General features: G+C 38.1%; 1 protein-coding gene across 5 annotated transcripts in view; it reads right to left on the minus strand.

Moving 5' to 3' along the window:
• Positions 1–22,248, minus strand: part of Rbms1 (RNA binding motif single stranded interacting protein 1) — a 129,737-nt gene that overhangs the window by 47,003 nt on the left and 60,486 nt on the right. For all 5 annotated transcript variants that reach the window (XM_048812364.1, XM_015479228.2, XM_015479226.2 and 2 more), the window contains exon 3: positions 1,887–1,945. In XM_048812364.1, coding sequence (XP_048668321.1) covers positions 1,887–1,945 — 59 coding nt within the window. The remainder of the gene's footprint in view (positions 1–1,886; positions 1,946–22,248) is intronic.

Genomic DNA, 22,248 nt, shown 5'->3' on the forward strand with positions numbered 1-22,248 from the left:
CCCATAAACTCTCTCATTCTGGTTTCCTATTCTTACCTCTACCTCCTTTCCAAGGTATCTGCTGGCATCAAGTGCTGAGAGGTTTGCTCAAGGCAGAGAGCCCTGCAGGGTCTCATCACCGTCCACACAGAGGCAGTGTCTCCTCAAACCCAGGTGAAGGGAAGCTCTCCAGGGGACTTAAACGTGAAGTCAATTCTGAATTACAACCTCCCTTTCTCTGGAAGCCCCATAAGCCTCTTCACTTATCTGTGGACCCATTCCAAATATTAGGGATGTGCATTATAATAATATGGGAGATGTGGCATTAGTTAATTTGTACCCATACCCTTTCTAAATCATGATGGGCACTGTAGAGTGTTGGTTTCCAGGGAATAGGCTGTCATTGGAGAAGAGTGTACAGTGGTGGTTTTGCAACCAGAGGACTCTGGGTCCTCTCCCTCTCTTAACTAGGGCAGCTCTGCTTTGCAGCAAACTGAACTGCCTTGTAAGATTTCTTGTTAGGCCAGGAAGAAAAGGAGGGGAGGTAGGATAAGGCCCAAACCACTTATCTACTGCAATGTCTCTCTTGGTTTGAAATTGTTGAGATCAGTTTCCTGTTTTATGCCGGCAAGTCTACTTTTCTTTATAAAACCAAAATATTTTTTGTGTCTCTGTTCTCCCAAATCATTTATAAATGTTAAATAAGACAAATCGTGGCAACTAAGTGTATGTATTTGAGTCTACAAGTTAACTCTCTCTAGTTTAATTTATTTTAAATATTTAATGGGGTACTACTCTACATAAAGCACAGTCCCAAGGCAAAACTGCCTTAATGTGCCATGTTGATTAAACATGGGCTTAGATATTTGTCACAATAGCTCCTTTAAATCTAGGCACTTTGAAGAAGAGACAGAAATACAATGGACCACTTCAAGTCTAGATTAAAGGAAATGGCTGGCTTAAGAGGAGAGGCCCTACTATAAGGTTCATTTATGTTCTTCGCCTTTTTCAAATTGTACTAAGCCACTGCCCCGTCACCACTACTTGAAAAACTAGGGTCTAATTAATGAGGAGATTTGCCTTCTCTGCCTATTCCTGTCAACCTTATTTCAATTCATGGGGTCAGTAGTTAGATTCAAAGTCAGCTGACTCCATTCTTTCCTTTTCCTAGAAATCACATGCCTATTGTTAAGATGCTGGATCATTAAAAGTCAGAAGCACAGAGCATCCGAGCTGCCTACTGCAGACGCCTCCTCTTCTAGCTCATGGAGTTGGATGAGCTCATCCTAATTACACGGAAAACTGAAGGTCAGTGCATCAAATTAATGCAGCAGCATATTTCAAAGGGGTGCATGACCTCCCCTCCCCATTACAATTTGGTCAGTGAAAATGGTTCTCTCCTCCCTGCTGCCAATATTGTCAACAGGCATTCAGCAGAGAACAATTGGGAGTATTGAAACATGTAATTAAGTACTGCTTAAAACTACTCTATTCTAATTAATAGAGCCAATTTGCACAATATGTAATCTTTTCAGTTCTTTAGTACAGTCCAATGGTCTTCAGTAAGCAGCTCTAATCTCCTCAGGCTCAAGAAAGAAAAGCTATTTTCTAAACTCTACTCCCCTTTTAAAAGTAGGGGCTAAATGCCAACTAGTATTTTGCATGTTAACTATACTGGCGCCAAATCTGGCAAACTGCAAGTTGCTGTTGAGTTTCCAGCCAAAACCCAAACCAGGGACAAAACAAACGTAAGCAGTGTGCTAATGTTGTGCAAGACAGAAACTGGGAGACACATGAGATTTGATTTTGAATAAAATGGGGGGTAATCTGGTAATCTAAGATCAGATTCAAAATTCCATCATTTTTCAAAGTTATGATTTAGCAAATATTCAGCCACAAAAACATACCTTTGCATTTGTTTGTTGTCTTATCCAAAATTGCCTTTGTGGAAACTATTTTCCCATATCTGAAAAAGAAAGGAAAAAAGTTATAAAGAAGAACTCTTATTAATGTCTAAATCTAAAGAACATGCATACTTTTCAAACACTTGCAAACTTTAAAGTACAAAATATTCTTTACTAAGCGGCAAGCCGTGGAAATTCTAAATTCAACACTTAACTAAGTCTTCCAGTCTTCCCTTCTGAATCTTTGGGTTACAGTTTGATGTTTAGCTTTGAAGAATGGGTACTAATCTGACAATCTTGATATAAAAACACAGGAAATGTATTCTGTGAAAGTATTTTCTTCTACCAACACTATGTCTATGGTCAAATACAAGTCTGTAGAATTATTAAAGTTCTATGACCTGCACAGCTTTTATGAAATAATAATGGTGGAGAGCTGCTGCATTCTTCTATGCCTGGTGATTCCACAGCCAGTGCTGCACGGATCATCACAGAGGGCTGGTGGGCCTGTGTGTAAGTTTAACACACTTAACGATAATAAAATAGGTCTTTTCATTTTTACTAAAGACTTCTGTCATTATCCATGAATTATTTACTAATGCTACTTTTAACTCTAATAGCAATACAGTACACTAATATGTGTGCATGTAACGTGTGTAAGAAATGGATAATCAAGAATATAAAAAATGCACCAGGGATTAATCATTCATTTTATGAGGGTGTGTATGAGAAATATGTTCAAATTCCTTAATGTGCTATAGAAGTAGGGGGAGATGGAAAAAATGCAGAACACTAAAATTTAGTGCACGCCTACTGAAAATGAAGAAATCGTATAACTTAATTATGTGTATCTCACCCCACACCCTCTGAGAGCACAAACTTTGAGAAAAAGCATCATTGACTATGCTTGTCTTCTAAAAAATCGAGGGGAAAAAATCTTTGAAAAATACTTCTTAAAAAAATTTCTTAAAAATCAAAGTAAAACTTGGGGAAACACATAACTTACTTCATGTATCTGAATTGCAAGTTTCCTCATTTGTACGTGGTAAATTCCAAAATTCTATTTTCTCACAAGTTAACTTTAAAATAGTCTCACATTTGGTTTCCTATACCTTTCTCATGATTGATTTTTGAGGACTAAAACAAGTTTTTAAATTTCTAGGAAACCTAAGTATCTGTGCAACATGTTAAACCACCTTGAATATTGTAAACATCTATTTTATACACACTGAAACCAGCTGACATGTATTTATCTGGAAAAAAACAAATGGCTTGAGCCACCTCACTCCTCCAGTTAATTTTCCTTATTTTCATTCTGTGTAATCATGTAGTCAGATGATTACTAACTAGGCATGAAAGTAAAGATAATTTAAGGTTCAAATGTCAGTTACAACTGAGAGACATAATGGTGCACAAACACCTTCAATTCCCTGTAGAGATTCTGAGTATATATAACAACATTAACACAGATCACTAAGCTGACTCAAAATAATTTTAGAAATCCACAAATGATAAGACTAAGTAATTTAAAGATAATCTTTTAGCAACCATCTATCTACCTAGGTTATATGCTTGATACTTACCAGCACTCTCATTTGCACAAGTCTACAATGAAAGCATTTTTAGATTCTATCCCTGCACACACTTTTCCAAAAGCAGGGGAAAACGCTAGTATGATTCCAATTTAGAAGAGGGAATTGAGAGTCACAGAGATTCAGAGACCATGCCTGAGGTCATACGGTTCAGAGCCCTTTGTCAACCTAATAGAAAAGGACATTCAGAAGATGACAAGGTTGGCCTTGTACCCTCTGGTTATGCTTTCAACATTTAATGATGGGAAAGATAGGGACAGACATGAGGTGTGGGAGTAGGAAAAGAAAAAAAGACTCTTGGTAGCACTGATACTCAATCCATGTTACACACTCTTCTGCTTCTGGCTCTCTCTGACCTCTGCTACATGTGACATGAGTGCTTATGTCCGCGTCTGTGCCAAGTGTACCTTTCTCTTTGCCTCTGGGCCTGGTACCCAGGTGTGCATCTCATTTCACTTTTCTCTGCTCTTTTTCAGGAACTCTGTGTCTATTCAAGTTCCTCCTCTCTTTCATTAGCTGAAAACTTTCACCAAATTTAATATTTGTTCCTCAACACTTCCTTCCCTTAGAAAATTTACCTAGTGCTACAATTGTAAGTAATGAATCTCTTCTGATGATGCCCATTTCTCCTTCCTACTCTTTTGCTTTTAATCCCATCAAAACTTATTTTTAAAAGGTGTAGACAAAAAAAACTATCTTAATGTTTTATTAAGATACCTAAATATCTAGTTAAATATCATCTCATGTCCATCATTTCACAAATTCTATCCACGCCAGCATCCCAAACACATCTCTCCTGTCTCCTCTCCGTATCTCTTTTCACCCAATAGAATAGTTACTCTCCCAATCTCCCACCACACAGTATCAACTCAATCATTCCTCCATCCATTCAGACAATAATTCTTCTGAGTTTTGTCTTTGATATGTTTCCAAAATTTATTCCTTCCTTAAACCATGTCTAGATTTTTGCAAAAAGCACTGAATAGTTTCTCCATGCCTCTGGCTTTCCAACAGGACTTGTCTGCTGCATTAACTTGCCTCAAACACCACTTTAAACCCTTCTCTACCATCTTTCTATTACTCCATTCCATCCATGCTTGATTTTGAAGGATCTGTTCAAACACTATCTTTTCCATGAGAGCACTACTAATTTCCTCAATCATTTGGCTATTTTATAAGAAACCAAAAGGGGATTATGTTTATTGAGTTTCTACTTATATTCATGGCACTGTGCCAGGTACTCTGTATGTGTGATATTATTTAACTTCCCAATCTATGAGGTTAGGTGTTGTTATTCCTATTTTTGCAAATGGGTAAACAAAAACTCATAGAAGTTTTGAATCTAAGATCTTATCTAAAATCCCAAAGCTCAAAAATGAACAGTATCCAAGTTCTCATTGTAATTTATCTATAAAATTTCCTTGAGGAACAATGTTTCCTTTTTGCTCTTAGTAGGAGAAAAGAAAAGATGTTCTCTTAGACTACTATGGATTGAAATGATGTACTTTTGAAGCCTAAGCAATTTTTTAATCTTAAGAAATAAAATGTGGCTCATGATTGAATGAAGGATAAGGAAAGAGAAAAGAAGAGAGATTTCTGAAATTTATCAGTTTTACTTTCCTTGTGGTTTTCATCATGATTTGCGGGTTAAGACTGATAAAGCATGATTTCACAGAAAGTTAGAAAACAGTATCCTCTCTGTCCATGCTGGCTTCCTCGAACAAGAGGAGCAGGAAGTTGCTTATTTGGAGTTACCTGGAGGTGTTGAAAGGCTTTCTGCTCAAAAAATATCTTCTCTTTTTAGCTGTCCACTCAGTCATACTTCTCATAAGCAAAAGGCTCCCATCAAAATACAGACCCCAGAGCTGGAGGATGAAACACTAAATCACTCAGGCCCTGGTTAGCTCAGTAGATGAGTCAGTCACCTCATTATGAGAACAGAGTGTAGAACAAGTGGTTCTGATGGCAGAAGAAAAGGGCCAGGAAAGATCCAGATCCAGGCATCAATCAAATGGCATCTTAAGGAACAGGATAAGGGGTGTTAGGCTACAGTATTGTCTGGTCTCCCTCTGCAGAGGGAGAGAAAGCATCTCTCCTTGCTAGTTTTACATGCAATAAGACTTTACAATGGGAAGAGCATTATAGAGAATTAACATTTAGTCTAATTCTATTGTCAATCATCAATGCCTACAAGATTAACAGACATCTGGGCACAAATTCATAAAGTAGCCAGATTTGCACCTCCCCCTGTTTCTATCTGCAGCTTAATTTGTTTAAGAAAGCCATTATGAACAAACAGGGACATACACGTACTGGGGCAAAAAGGTCTCCTCACCTGCAGAATTCACACTCTAAGGACCCTAAGGAGGTGCATCCCCAAGAAAGCAAGTGGTAGAATTTTATGGAAATAAATGTGTCTATAAAGATTCTTTGGGTTTTATCCAGCTTCAAAGTAACAAGGCTCGGATCAGTGCTCGCTACCCAGATTACAATATTCTTTGCTAAGAGTAGATAATCCACTCCAGAGGAAGCTCTGGCAGTAAAAGGATAAAGAGTAATTAAGAGACATGATTGTAGAATAATTAGAATTTCAAAGGGAGAGGATAACAAGTAAAAACTCACACTTAGAACTATTGGTCCAAGTGAACATGGCTGATAAAACCTTTTGCTAGAATCTACTAAATTTTTTTTTTTTTTTTAGTTTGCACAACTTTTCTTATTCTTTCCCTTTCCATTTAATCTCCTCTTTCATCTGCTATCATATAAAATCAAATATATTTTAGTTTGTATCTATTAAAAGAAACTAAATTTTCTCCTCTACCCTCTTTACTTAGTTCCTCCTAATTTCAACCTTTCTTGTTAATCTATTTTAATTGTGAAACTAATGCATACAGTTGTCATTAGAAGACACAGAAAAGAAGATGAAAAAACTAAAATCACCTAAAGTCAGATAAGAACGTTGGTGCGTGTCCTTAGAGATTTTACCTAGTGTGTGTGTGCAAACATGTGTGAGCACATGTTCTCTCTCCCTACTTCTCTCCCTCCCTCCCTCCAACTAAGGAACTGGCAGTTTTTGAATGTTCCCAGTGAACCAAGGCTCTGCAGAGCGGAGTCCTCTCCAACCTCCACCAACAGATGGCGATAATGGTCGATAAATTATTTTAATTTTAACACTGGTCATTTCCGTTGTAAAATTCATTTAAGGCACACTTGCAGTGTTTGTGTTACATTTGGAATATTGTATGAACATTATTAAACCTGAAAAAGCACTGAGTGTGTTAAAAACAAATGTAAGAAAAAATGTAAACTCATAAACATAAAAGGACACTTCCAAGTATGGGACAGGGCCAGATACTGCTCAAGCCCAGAAGGTGGTGATTTTTGTTTGTTTTAACAGAAGTGCTCCTGAAGGACAAAGAGGGACTCATGCATCTCATGGGCTGTGCCAGTGCAAATGATGATGCTCAGCAAGGAGAGACAGGGGACGAAAGGAAAGATAAAACAGGACATCAGAAAGCTGACGAGCCAGTGAGTTAATTCAGGGGGATAATCAAAATGATGCCTTACACTACAACAGCTATTATTACATGTCACCACTGTTCTAAGTGGTTTAGGTCCATATTTTACTCTTTTGAGTTTCACTTTGTAGATGTGAAACTTAGGGGAAGAGTGAATCTACTCAAGGGTACATAGCTAATAAGTAGCAAAGATGCAAGGCAGGAAGTTTGCTTTGGAGTTTAAAGGCCATGCATATAGACAGTTACAGAGACTTTGATCACCAACCACAGATTCAAAGCAATTCCACTTTGAACATGCACACCTCCAAACAAGGAAAGGGCACACTGTTATAGTGGATGTCCCTAAGACAGATGCTGATGACATTCAGAAAAGGGTTATCTCTGCCTCAAGACTCTTTGGATACATGACTCTGGTCTATTTTGGAACAAGATGTCCAATATAAGTGTTAGGGAGGAGTTGGGGCATGACTGGCTTTAAAGCTTAAAAGGCCTAATTCAGGGATCTGCTTTGTGGACATGAATTTGGGGACAAGTCAAAACTTTTCTTGTTACTTTGGAGTTATTAGAAAAAAATACATACACATACATACAAGCAGCAGATCCTCACATTCACACCCCTACACCTGATTCTATACTGAACACAGATTTTTAGCTCACCTTTTTTGCTACTTTATTTTTTTCACTGGCCTCTCTGGAAAAGGGGAGTTTCTAAAATTTGCTGTAGCTCTTTTAACAGTGGCTGAACAGAAGGAGGAAAACAAAGTATAAATTATGTCCATTTAGCTGACACAGAAAAGTTTGTTGGAGACAAACTTTCTGACTCCTCACTACCCCCTTTATTGTCTTCATTTACTTGGTACAGGAAGTAGTAAGCATTTGAAGATGAGATATAAGGCAAAGGAAAATTTCAGATAATGTAATCCATTTTGAATCGATTTTGTAACCTTTTTTGCCCTGACAATTTACACAGTTTCTGTAAGACTATTCTAAGACATAAAAATATCAAGGGCACACAAAGATAATCCATTCTTCCTCCCATTCATTGTTGTGGCTAAACTCTTAGACATCCACCCCTTCCTCTGCTGTATGCGTGCACCTTGTGAATAAATGATTCCTAGTGCATGCGGAGCAGGAAGCTACATCTTAGGCAATGGTGATTTAAAGCCAGGGTCTCAGGTGAATACTTGGCAGCAAAAGCTACTGTAGACCTAAAGTCAGAAACAACTGAAAGCCTGGTGCTGAAGGTGAGTAGATCATAGGAAGACAAGTGTAGCATTAAAAGGAGAGATCTAATCATGAAATTAACTAATTGATATTTAGCATGCCTAAGGTATGTATTTCACCATACAAGGCCTATCAAAAATATGTAAGGTGTCATATCTGCCACTGAGGAAAAAAAATCTTTGGGAGAATGTAAAGAATTTTTAGTATTAAAAACCATCTTAGTACTGAAATAAAAATATGAGACCTTGTATGATGAATGCTATACAGAGATAGGCATAAACATAGAAGGAAGGTCCAGCTGAACAAGAAGACTGGAAACCAGAAATTCTGGTTGGCTATGAAGGGGGACAATGAACAGAAGAATCTGCCTTATGCAAATCTATGTGGGAGTAACAGAAGCTAGGACTGAAAAGGTCCTTCAGGGCTCTGAGTTCCAGGAAAAAGAGAGAGGAAACAGAGCATGGTGGGATATTTTACAACTGCAGAATAAAATGATGAAAGCATAACTTTAGCAAGATTAATGAAAATCTTGTGCCTGGGATTAGCAAAGAGAAGAGCCACATTTTATTCTTTTTTTTTTTTTTTTCTGTTTGTAACCAAGCAATAACATTCATGTTCAAGAAATTAAAATACAGGGATGAGAAGATCTGGGAAAGAATGGAAAGGTTCTAAAGGGCAGAGGAGATTTAAGACAAGGGCTTCTCTTAAGGAGACTTAAATGCTCAACTTGATACCTAAGAAAAATAATCTATGATATCTATGCTACGGAAAGCCAGTTGGCTTGCTCTGTGAATTCAGAAAATAGGGAAATGGATGTGCCAGCTTTGCTTTTTCTGAGCTGTCCTGCAAGGACAGTGATTTTTGGCTTTAGTGACAGACCCAGAACCTGCAGACTGGGAATGACTTCACAGATGCTCAGACTGTCCTCATGTGGTGTCACCCATGGCTAGCCTGGCTACTGTAAAGCATGTGAGCTGATGGAGAATATATCACATTTTTTTCAAAAGAAAATATATATTTATATACTCAATTTTCCACAACATAGAAATTTTAAGATAAACGCATCCTCCGAGTACAAATGAAATCAGTCATTTTCACCCGGATTTTGGAACAAATCTTTTTTTCACTCAATTTAGAACCATTTTTTGCTAATTTGTCTTATCAACATTGCTGAATGAAACAGGTGAATTCCATTATAAATGCAGACAAGGGAAACAACTGATGCTGTTTCTTCCATGTACAGCTTGAACTAAAAAATTTATATACAATGAACATTACAACTACTTTGTTAAAAATGGCCAAGATGCATTTTTTAAACAAGTTCTATGTAAAACATTTAGCCTCTCTGCCAAATAAAAGCATACTATAAAAACATTAGACTTACTACACAGGTTTGCTATTATAGTTCAGTATCAATTCTATTATGATGTGCAATCAAGGTAAAGTAGCTCTGCACTACTTTATGGTCTTTTAAGAGCACATAGCACACCAAAGGTCATTTACATTATCTTATGACAATATTTTTACCACAAGTCACTGTACTGCAGCACTTAAGGATGCAGTCACTGAAGGCCAGACCTAAATTGGTGCTCCCAAGTACTAATATGTAAAAGGAAAATAACATATGCTGAAAATGGAACCTAGGATTTTGCAAGTAAAATATATATTATCTATCATAAAAATGAATCCCTAAAAGTCCCAAATACTGATTAATGTCCAACTTTTAAAGCAAAGGCAATTTGATTATAGAAAACTATTTTTTATTTCTGAATTCAATTTATGAATCAACATTTATTATTATTTAAATTCTCTCCCTACCCCAACCAAAACCTGCAATGTATTTCCTTGGCTTTGATAATCTCACCCTAGTGTTTATGCAGCACTTTATTCATAAGGAATACATAATTACAATGGAAAGACGATAGAGTTACAGAGAAACTTGTTTGTAAGTGGTAATATGGCCAAATACCAGCTCTGTGATTTTGGTATAGCTGCCTGATCTCAGTCTCTTCATCAGTAAAGGGGTCTAATAACATCTGTGTCACAGGGACTAGCACAGTGCTTCACACATAATAGATATTCAGTAACCAATCAATGCTACCCGTTTCTCCCACCCTCTCCCCAAGTAAGGAAATCACTTGAGAGCAGTCGACTAGACTACCTTCTTTACCTTAATATCAACGTGGCCCTAGGATGCACAGTTATTTGTATACAGTAGCCATTCAACATATATTGGTTGAATGCATAAAATAGGAACAGGAATATAATTTTTCCCCCTTTAAAGTGTTTTGTGTCGGGAGTTAGGGACACTGGTAGGGAGAAGGGAAATGCTACATTTTGCCTTGGAAAATAGACATGGACTTGAATTTTATCCCAGTTTAGCTTATAAAAATATAAGAAGGAAATAGGTAATTTCAGAGTTTCACATGGAATTCAAAATTAGGACTAAAAAGAAAGCTGTAAACTGTTGGGGGAAACCCCCTAAAGACTTTTTGTTCCCATATTGCTTTTCAAATATTTCTAAATTTGGTGTGCTTGGTAAAAGAAATCAAAACTGGAACTCTTACACTCCTCCCCAAAGAACTGAGTCAGAATGTTCAGAAACTGACTCTGCACTGCCCTCCAACGCTGAATCCATACAAGACTGCTGCATGCAAAACATAAAGAGCGTGACTGAGAGTGAAAACTAAGCGTGTCCTCCTTCAAGGCAAAGCAGAGTTATCTCAAACTATTAAAACAGAGTGTGCAAAATTACCTGGAAATTTCTTTTGATTCTGACACAAACTAAAAAGGCAGGAGTCAACTTGGACATTTCCTAGACTGAACACTAACGCTGGCTTTGATCCAAAATACAGCCCTGGCATATTGATTTCCAAATCCAGCCCATCCCTTTTTAAAGTAATAAATCCTGAATGCCCCACGACCTTGAAAAAGTCAGGTTGAGAGTAGACTGACAAGAAAAATGTTCTATTTAACTCATTTCTAAGAAATTTGGGAATATGACATAAACATTATCACTAGTAAAAGCCACACTTGGTCTGTTTAAGCAAGGGAATGTTAATCAGCCAGCCAGCAGGCTGATGTCTCCAAGGTCACTCTTGACAACCTCTATGCTATGGCTCTAAGGACAGATCTGATGGAGAAGGATAAATAAAGGCTTCCATATTGATCTCCTACTAGTCTGCCTCTGAACCACCCTGTCCTTAAGATGTTGCAGATAAAGATGAGCACTCATTCCAAGGGCACAGGAGTACAGACCTAAAAATTTAGAATATTAAAACTTAAAATCAAAGAGGAATTGTCTTTGTATGAAAGAATGTAACTAAAGAGAACCAAATGCTGTAAAATTGCTTTAGTATCAGTTTTACACAATTACCATATCCCTATGTGAAGGAAATTTGTCTCACTTTCACTATAGCTTGAATTTACTGAACTTTCCAGAAGGTACTTTTCTGAGTATTCTTTGCAAGTGAGGAGGATGTGGATAGATCTGGGGCTAAAAGTGCTTCTTATCTACATGACCCAGTCAGTAAGAATTTTCCAAATCTTGCATAACAGGACAGGTGCTAAGGGGTGGCAAAATGCCATTCAGAGACTTTGAAAGAACAAAAAAAGCAGATTCTAGAAACTAAAGGCGGGTAAAAGTAATGTTGATTGGAAGCAAAATTTGGGCAGATTAGTAAACTGTAGGTTAGGGAGACTTATGAAAAGAACAAATACACAGAATTCCTTAAGAGTAAGTTAAACACATTAAACTTAATTCTGTTTTGGGGGGCTGGGTGGTGAGGAAGACAGGGATGCCTGGGAATTATACATATTATTGTTTGACTTGAGCTAAATAAAAATATAATTAATCTTAGATGAAGAAATCTGAAAATAGAAAATTTTGTTTGGATGGATGTTAACTGGTTGAACAAGTGACTGAGTTCAAAAGAGTTGGTCAGTGTCACAGTTACATGGGACACAGCCCCTAGTGACCCTAGTGATGTGCTGCAGGGCTCTGTTCTTAGACAGTACTATTAAAAACATTTTAAACAATGACATAATCAAGTAATTGGTGGTACACTTATCAAATATATACATGTCCCAATGTTAGAGGGCATACTGAACATAAGACATCAGAATTAAAAGTGTGAAATTATTTCAACAAGCTAGAATGAATACTTGGCCATTGCAAATACTGTATTAACAGGGGAAAATAAGTCTTATAGCTAAGTTCCAAGGTGGCAAAATCAACTGAACAAATTAAAAATCCCCTGACTCATTCACTTAAAAATACTGTTTTAATTAGGTACAAGTTCAAGTTCTCCGAATAACTAAAACTTAGGTTGCACTGAGACAAATATGTGACCCTGACCATAGAAATAAGTAATGCTCTTGGTCTTTATGCTCATCATCCCCCAACATGCATTATTATGGGTTAAATAATTTAAAGAAAAAGATATGTTAAAGTCCTAAATCCAAGGACCTGTGAATGTAATCCTATTTGGAAATGGGGTTTTGAAGATATAGCAAAGTTAAGATGAGCCCCTTCAGGCAGGCCCTAATTCAATGCAAGAGGGATATCTAGGGAGGGAGAGGGGAAATACTGGGAGTAATACTGACTAAATCATATTGATATATTGTGTGCATGTATAAATGTGTAACAAATCCCATCATCATGTACAACTATAATGCACCAATAAAAAAATGTGGAAAAAACATAGAGGGAAATCTGAACATAGGAAGTAACCATGTGGTGGCAGAGATTGGAGAGATGCAGCTCTAAGTCTGGAACACCAAGAATTGCTGGCAAACCATCCAAACTAACAAGAGTAAGGAAGGATTCTTTTCCATGGGTTTTTGGGGAGCAGGGCCTCCTGATACCTGCATTTTGGACTTCTAAGTCTCCAGAACTTGGAGCCAATAAATGTGTTGTTTTAAGCTACCCAGTGGTACTTTGTTATGGCAGCCCTAGCAAATGAACACAGCTCCAGCTTGCCCGGCTCCAACCTCATTTCCTGCTGTGGAAGATGTCACTTAACCTGGGAAACTTGGTGTCATTCTTCAAGACTCCAATTTAATGGCACCCTCCGCCTGGCCTCCTGCAGCAAGCCTTTTCTGACAGCTAAGAGCTGCCTGCCTCTGCGCTGTACCTACAGCAGCCTCCACCCATGGCAGTGCGATGCAGCACCCAGCACACTGCAGCTACACTACCTGTATGGCTGTCATACCCATCGGATGTGCATTCTTGGACCTTTTTTTTTTTTTTTCTAATTATTTGGCCTCAGCATAGTGCCTGACAAATAAATTCAAAAGAAAGGGGTGGAGGAATAAATAAACAAGTACCGATAGTTTGTTTTCATTGAGTGCTTTCTACACTGAATATAATTATTCTAAATATCTCCTTTAACTTGGTCTTCTGAACTGTCAAAAGGGATGAGCAAAGGTCTAGCAACTGTATCCTGGAGGATGGCAGCGCCAAAGGCCTGCAGACGCCTATGTGGGAAAGGAGACTGCAAGCCTTTCTCAGGGAGAAGAAGAAGTGGGGCTTGCTGCCAGGGAAGTTTTCAAGCAGAGCTGAGTGACTGACCATGTGGGTTGAGACTGGTGCTACATGGCAGTGTTTCATCAACTGACCTGGGAGGAGGTGATCACTGGTGGGGATCAGTGGTAAACAGAAAAATAAGGACAATCTGTCAAAATATTAATTCTGTGATTGTGTAGCTTTGACATTTTTAATATTAAAATGGCCTTTCTGGTTATGAAAGATGGAAATTGCCTCAGTTTGTATTCTTTTTGACAAAATAAAATGTTGACTCTATACTGGATCCTGAACACTATTTTTTGTTTAGCTTACTGTCCTTAAAATCCAAAAATATGGGAAGCACTAAGACATGACAGGTTGGTGGGCATGGATTTGGTAGCCCAACTTTGAGCAGGGGGCTGAATGGAATGATCAACACGATTAATGTCAACAAGAATAAGGGTTATGTGTACAGAATAACCGAGGAAAAGAATAACCATAACTTAAGAGTGCTCAATTTGTTTTAATTCCCAGTTATAAACTGAGACAAAAAACAAAAACAGCCCAATAAAATTCTGTAAAACCATATATATATACCAGGCATAATGGCACACTCCTGTAATCCCAGTGGCTCAGGAGGCAGAAGGATTAGGAGTTCAAAGCCAGCCTCAGCAACTTAGCAAGGCCCTAAGCAACTTAACTAGACCCTGTCTCAAAATAAAAAAAAATAAAAAGGGCTGCGAATGTGGCTCTGTGGTTAAGTACCCTTGAGTTCAATCCCCAGTACCAAACAAAAACACAAACCCAAAATAAAATAATAAAAAAAACTCACAAAAAACCCCAAACAAAATGTATATGAACGTACGATACCACAAACAGAAGTTCAAATGAAAACAACTCTGATAACAAGGAGATGGCTTCTGATGGCTCTCCTCCCTCATGTTCCCCCCAGGACTTGCTGATGTGGGCATGTTTATCAGCAATGGTGTCTCTGGTACCTCCTGTAACTATCCTGCTGAGGCAGCAGAATACAACCCCCATCTTCCCTGACTTCCTGCTTCTTTGGATGGTTTGTTTAGGGTTATTTGACCTTGTATGCTTTGACAATCAAGATGAAATGTGTCTTGAACATGAATGCAGTGTTTTATAGACACCAAGAAAGGCCCTTTAAATCCTATAAGAAGTGACTCCTCAAAAGAGAATCCAGATCCCAGTGATGCTAGAAAAATCTCTGAAGACACGGTATCAGAATGCCGTCCTGAGAGTTTCATCTACATAAGTTTTATATCTGTATCTATAACATGTGGACACACACACACATCTACATATATTATTCTTTCAAAGTCAGTATAAAATTCTTGACACTTCAAAGAGCAAGTGTACCATCTCCAACATTAAAATGGGAATTGATATAGGGTAACCCAGATGGAGGTAAATTCACTATTTGTAGACTGTATCCCAGGTGCTTCTGGGTGATAAGTGTGGAAGCATAAAGGGTGGGTGGGCCTTCTTTCAACTGCAGTTAAAGCAGGGGTAAAACATGATTCTCTCTCCTGTGCTCATTTGAAGAATACACATTACATATACTCTGTATCATAAGCCTAATAATACAAATTCCTATTCTCTTGTAAGGAACATGGTATCTGTTTTAAAAAAGGTAAAACAAAAGTCAGAGTCCTAAATACACATGAAGTACCTTTCCCCACCAGTTAAGTGTTCAGGGCTCAGCTTATCAAAACATGTGCTTTCTTTCACTTGGGTCCATTCCCGCCAGGCCAGCCTGGGACCTTTCCACAGGCCAATGCCTTTTCGAAACCACATCCAGAGAAAGGTGATAATTGCCCCCTTAACACCCTGGCCTACACTGGGCTCACTAATTGCTCCAAGCCCTGCTTGTTTCCTCTCAAAAACACCTTACCTCAGAGAGAAGGCAGAGAATGACCTTAAACTGTAGCTCACTTCCTAGTCTGGATTCCTAGCCCTTCCCAACTCAAACTTCATCACAGAGGCAACAAGACTGAAGGGAAAGGTGGTGCACAGGAATGTGCACTTTTAGGTTCATTAAATGAAAAATCAAATGTTCTTCTTGATGCTGGGCATAAAACACAGAGAGGCTCAACCACCAGAAAATTCGAGGCAAGTTATTATAGAAATTCAGGAGATAAGAACAAGCCAGTCTCTCTAAAGCCAGCAAACATTTCAGAGAGATGAAGCCATATAACACTTCAGCAGGAATCCTGAATCTAGAACCTTAAGGAAAACAGAGACATAAAGTGCTTTTATTTTAAAGACAGAAAACATGGCTGAGTGCAGTGGTGCATGCCTAAATCCCAGTTACTTGGGAGGCTGAGGCAGGAAGATGGCAAATTGAAGGTAAGCCTCAGCAATTAGCAGGACCCTCTCTCAAAAACTAAAAATAAATAAATAAAAAAGGCTGGGAATATAGCCCAGTAGTAGAGTGTCCCTGGGTCTAAACCTCAGTACTACAAAAAACAAAACAAAACAAAACCCCCAAAACCTGGGGGTAGAGGACCAATTCCAGGACCATGTACATTTGTAAATATGTTTTGATGATGATTACTTTGAGGATAAATATTTGTGTTCTTCTCAGTGAGGGAATCCTCTAGTACTGTTCATACAGTGTTCACCCACAGTGCTCAGAACCTAGAGATTTCCATTTCTCTGGCACAATATTAAGAAAGGAGGTTATGCAGAAAAGAAGAATAAAATCTGGTAATGGATTTTAGGTGCTCGACAAAAATATCTGAATAAACAAATGAGCTCATGAATGAGGAATCTGGTACTTATAATAAATTTATGATGAACATGTGGGCACTTGGGGTAAGAGCCAGGAGAAGCTATGACAAGTACTTGACTTCTACGACAACTTTTAAAAGCACTGTCACATTTGATGCTTTGCAAGGGCTTTCATACGTGTACTTTGACCAAGCCTGAGGTGACTCGGCAGAGGAGGTACTGTTAGTCCTGTTCCAAGAGGATGTCAACTAAGGCTGAGGGGACCCGTAACTCATCTCTGCACTGCCCGGCAGTGGAAAGAAACCAGAAAAGGAAACCAGGCTATTTGGTAGGTCCTCGGTAAAAAGCATGAGCCTGCATCAGGTTCCTCCTGGAGCTTGTTGAGTAGCCACTTAAGTGACAATGAGTGTTAAGGAAACTGCTGGCTGAAAAGGGAAGAGACGGTTACTAGAGCCAAGGCGGGAACTGTGCCATGAAGCACAGAGCCATGGAAAAATAATGCAACAAGCCCTCTTCTTGAGGGAGATGGAACTAAAGCACTTCAACCCCACATTCAATTAGTTACAGCACTCCAGGCTAAGTTTAAATCACAGGTTTTAAATTTATTTGAATACAAGCAGGGACTTAAAGTGATTTGGGGAGGAGACAGAACAACCTCCAAATAGTCTTTGAGCCAAACACTAAGTTATCCTGAAATGAAAAAAAAATAAAAAGATATTTATTCCAGAAAAAAAGAGGCTAAAACCCTTTATCTTATCACATAGCAAAAGCAATGTAATGGGGATTAAAATCTATTCCAATTAACCCCACAGAAGAAGACATGCTCAAAACTTAAAGAATACAATGTACAGATATACATATCATGGATAACTATAATGCACTAAAATATTTAAAAAGTTAAAAAAGAAAGAAAGAACATAGAATAGTACATATAAGCTCAGAAAAGAGAGACAAATGATTCCTGGAGAAAGGGGATGTTAATAATCTATCCATCTAAGGAGGCTGATTCATAATGCGGTTGGGAGGAGGAGCATGGGAGGATTAGAGGAACTCTAGACAGGGCAAAGGGGTGGGAGGGGAAGGGAGGGAACATGGGGGTAGAAAAGACAGTGGATTGAGATGGACATCATTACCCTAAGTACATGTATGAAGACACGAATAGTGTTTATATACTTTGTGTACAACCAGAGATATAAAAAATTGCACTCTATATGTGTAATGTGAATTGTAATGAATTCTTCTGTCATATATAACAAATTAGAATTTTTAAAAAATTTAAAAAACTTATCCATCATTTAAAAAGGGGAAGAGAGGATGCATATGACACCATTTTTGGAAAAGGATTTTTAAAATGCATATATTTTATAACCAAACTAATAAACCATTTTTTTTAAAAGCCACAAGGATGTAACAATTTGCAGTACTATCAAACTACTCAGAATATGGAGCATCCAGGAGAAGGAAGGTGCTAAGATAATGTCTGCTGGTACCCAATTCATCAATCAGCGGAGCTGCTCTTATTGTTACAACCATGTAGCAGAACTGGACATGACAATTACAGGACAGCAACCTCCCAAGGAACTGCTCAATGGTTGTGAAAAATGTTAATGTGCTAGAGACAACAGAGTTGATCAATTTCTTGACCCAAACTTGTTCCTACTCTTGCTAAATAAAAAGAAGAAAAGCTAAAGTGTGTTCAGGGTTTCTTTTCATTTGTTCTTCTCAAGTTCAGAAAACACAGAACAGATTTTCGTCAACTCCTGGCTAATTGGACTTGCAATCCTGATGTAACTGTATCCCATGTAGCCATGCCAATTAAAAACTTCCCAGTTGAGAGGGACTCTTTTCCCCAAGATCTTCATTATGTTCTTCTAAAACTATATGTAATGTTAAATTTGTTTCCAGAGCACATCTATGGATTTGTTCCCATAAGATTTACCTGCCAGGTATTCCATGCATTTTCAATTATTTATTTCTATGGTCTTTATGGCTGACAAAGAGGACCACACATTCATTAAAAATATAATTTGTAGGCTGGAGTTGTGGCTTAGTGGTAGAGCACTTGCCTAGCATGTGTGAGTCACTGGGTTCAATCCCCAGCATCATATAAAAAATAAAGGTCCACCTACAACTAAAAAAAAAATTATAAAACATAATTTGTAATGGTCACTGAGTCTGATGTACTTCTGCATGGACTGCAAATTAAATCAAACATCTGTCCAATGAAGGTTAGGTTAAGCTATGCTGCATCATTCACCCCTGTTATTTTATACTGATTGGTTTAGGTAAAATATAACATTTAGTTGATTGACCTTTTCTAATAGAATACATTACTTCATCAACTGGAAATTATAACAATTACTACCAAAGAATGGAAGCAATTCCCAGGTTGGAGAGAAACGGGCAAAACAGGGAAACATTTCTGGTAAAAACAAAGGGGCCATACCCAGAGAGCAAAAGCTTTAAGTCATTTGTCCTAAGAAAATCATTAAGAATGAGGAAAAAGACTTTGCTGCAAAGATTATATAGAAAAATTGTAAACAATCTAAATACTAAGTAAACTGCCGAACAGCCACTGAACGGAAAAAAAAAAAGCATGTAACAAGTGATATTGTAGTGTCCTTGTTCCAGCAGGAGGCAACCCATGTCCCCAAGAAAAACAGAACACTGTATCTTGTGAGGTATGAGCTGGGAAGAAACTGTAAATATACTCCCCCCACCCCCTTCTCTTGAAAACCTAGATCAATACTAACTAACAGAAACAGAATGCAAACCACAAATGTAATCCTCATATGTCATTTTAAATTTTCTAGTAGCCCCATTAACAAATGAAAAGGAACAGATGAAATTAATTTTCAAAATTTTAACTTAAACCAATATACCTAACATATTATCAGAACATGCAATGAATATAAAATATCAATGGTGGTTTAATGTTATTCAATGACGTATTTGAAATCTGGTGCGTATTTTACACTTCCAGCACGACTCTATTTGGAACAGCCACATGTCAAGCACTCAATAGCCACACGTGGCTGCTGGCCACTGTGCTGTTTGTGCAGTTCTAGATGTTTATGGGCTGCCATCTCTTTCACAGTTTAACATTTTCCTTACCATGGGAAATAGTAGGTTGGCACCATGTAAAGTTTGGGGAAGGCAACTGCTGACTACCACTTTAGGTTGTTTATGCTAGCTGCTTTAAAGTGGGCACAGACTAGGGCAATAATCCAACTTTTGCACTTCCAAAGTTATTTTTTTAACCTTGGGTCTATGTGAGATATTCACTGTCTGTGGCTAATTTTTGGGAAGGAATGTCTGAACAGCAAGGTCCACTTGAAAAGCCCCAATAATATTTTCCTTTTAACTTAGTTGGCAAGATTCTGTCATTACTCTCATAGTATAAATTAAGTCTTGTGGCATAGCAGAATGCCCCATAATTCTTCCCTCCTAATTCCTAACTCCTGGGAGTTTTGAATATGCTTTAATGATGCCATGCATGACTTCAGATCACCTGTCAAATTTCTATTTGAAAAGCCTAAATTTTAAAGGGAAAAAGTGTTTGTGTGTATGTGCCACAAGTTTGCTCACTATCTAAAAACAAGGAACTGAGTAAATCTGAAACCAATCAACTTTGCAGATCTGAGGGCTCTACTCATCTCAGACACCACATTTTAACCATGCGGAACCATGTGACATTAAGGGAGCAACCAGGGCAGACAGGAGCTCTTAAGGCACCTTTCTTGCAAATTAGAAAAAGGAGTCCTCTAAGGTAGGAGGCAGTGACAAACACAGGGCTTGGTGACTGAGTGTGAGAGGGATTTCAGCTTCAGTCACACCTGGACAGGCATTTCTGTGCAGGTGACAAAGTCCCACATTATATATGGGGTATAATACCTGGGAACAATATCCTAGCTGGCACACAATAGCAGACATGGGTAAAAAGCCTTGGAGACTGCAATCAGAACCATAAGTAGGTTATAGACTTTCTTCATCTACCTCCGTACCAAGAATGCCGTCCTTATTAAACTAGCAAAACGGGAACAGCCCTCCTATGGAAAAATAAGGCAGAAAATCACCAGATTTACAAAATGTAAAAGTGTTGTTATACATATAAGCTGGAAATTAAAATTTCAAAACTTCAGGAAGGTCTTACTATAAGTAAATACATGCTGAATTTAATAAAAATGTTTTTCGTAAATCTTTATAAGATACATAATGAATGATTCCAAGAGGCTCCACCACATGATATATAACAGGGAAAGCTGGAGCTTGTTTATCACACACGTTTTCATTCTTCTTTACAATGGTGACTGCAACAGAATGTACAATACTCAACTTTATGTTTGATATATAAAGTTAATAGTACATTCTATTGTGAATCGAAATAGGGTCTAAATGAAATGTACAGTAACAGCAAGTCAAACTCATTTTCCAGCTAAATCTGATGTATCTTTTATATTGGGAAAGCAGCTATTAGACTGCTATCTTGCTACCTACCCACCTACCTACCTTTTTCTCTCACATATATTTTAATCTAAAAATAGGAACTATGTCTTATGCAATTTTATGTTCTCTGCCACCTTCCACTATGCCATTTATACAACAGGTGCTTAATACATAATGATTGGATTGATTTTTCATTTTAAACACTCAAACTGTGAAAAGCAAAGAAAAGCAGTGGTCATAAGACCATGGGGGCAGGGTGAATGCAGAATCCCTGATGACCACCGGAGAGTCGAAGAGGAAAAGGGAGGGACAGGAAAGAGAAACAGTGTGGTGCTGTTCCCAGGCACCATTACCAATGTCATCTCTTAATCCTCAGAACAGGCACTACAGACTCCACTTTCCCAACCGAGAACTGAGGCCAGGAAGCAAAAACAACTGGTCCAGCATCATCCATCAATTACACAGGCAGTCAGGATCTGCCAGGTCTTCCCCCTTTCAAGTCGGATCTTCCCCCCATCCCCTGGGACTAGGGGGAGGAGCCATAAAGGTAAAGCCACACCAGCTGTAAGGTCCGGCGCAAGTAAGGTCCGGCGCAAACTTCTGCTGTGAGTTGCCCTCCTGGATGGTCCCATTTCCCCCTTTCCCTGACCTGTAACATATCTCATCTGTTCCAGTGCAACAGGTTTGTTTTCATCATGAATAACATCATAGTCTCAGCACAAATTCTAAATTGATGACTAAATTATTGTAATAACATTCAGTATAAAATTCCAGGAAGATAAATACTTTGAGCTTTTATTCCTTTGAAGTTGATGGTAACAACGACTTGGTTACTAGTTTTTCCTGTGTTTCTGACGTAGTAGGAAACAGGTATCAAAGCTATGTTGATGCTCTAAAATCATTTGTGGTGACCTAAAAGTTCTTAGAATAGCATCTGTATATTAATTTTGCCACCATGCCAGGATCCAAAACATAATGGTGTGTTTCTTACACAATGTGGAAGTGTCTTAAAAATAGGTTCTCAGTGAAGGGTACAAATCGGCAAAATGAAATGCATGAATGGGCCCAGTATCGCCAACATCTACAAATACATGTGTATGAGATGCAGTTTAGAAAAAATACATACACCACACACAAACACACACACAATAGCATTTGGGATGAAACTTAAAGTATAGTAAGTTATACAGCTTTTAGTTTACAGTATTTTTTCTTATCACACAGAAATATATTTTAAAGATATTTATTTTATCTTGACATTCATGATGTTTGGATCATCGTTACTGCGCACTGCAAAGGCGACAACAGATGGCTATACAACT

Source organism: Marmota marmota, unplaced genomic scaffold, assembly GCF_001458135.2.
Source record: "Marmota marmota marmota unplaced genomic scaffold, marMar, whole genome shotgun sequence".
NCBI classification, from domain to species: domain Eukaryota; kingdom Metazoa; phylum Chordata; class Mammalia; order Rodentia; family Sciuridae; genus Marmota; species Marmota marmota.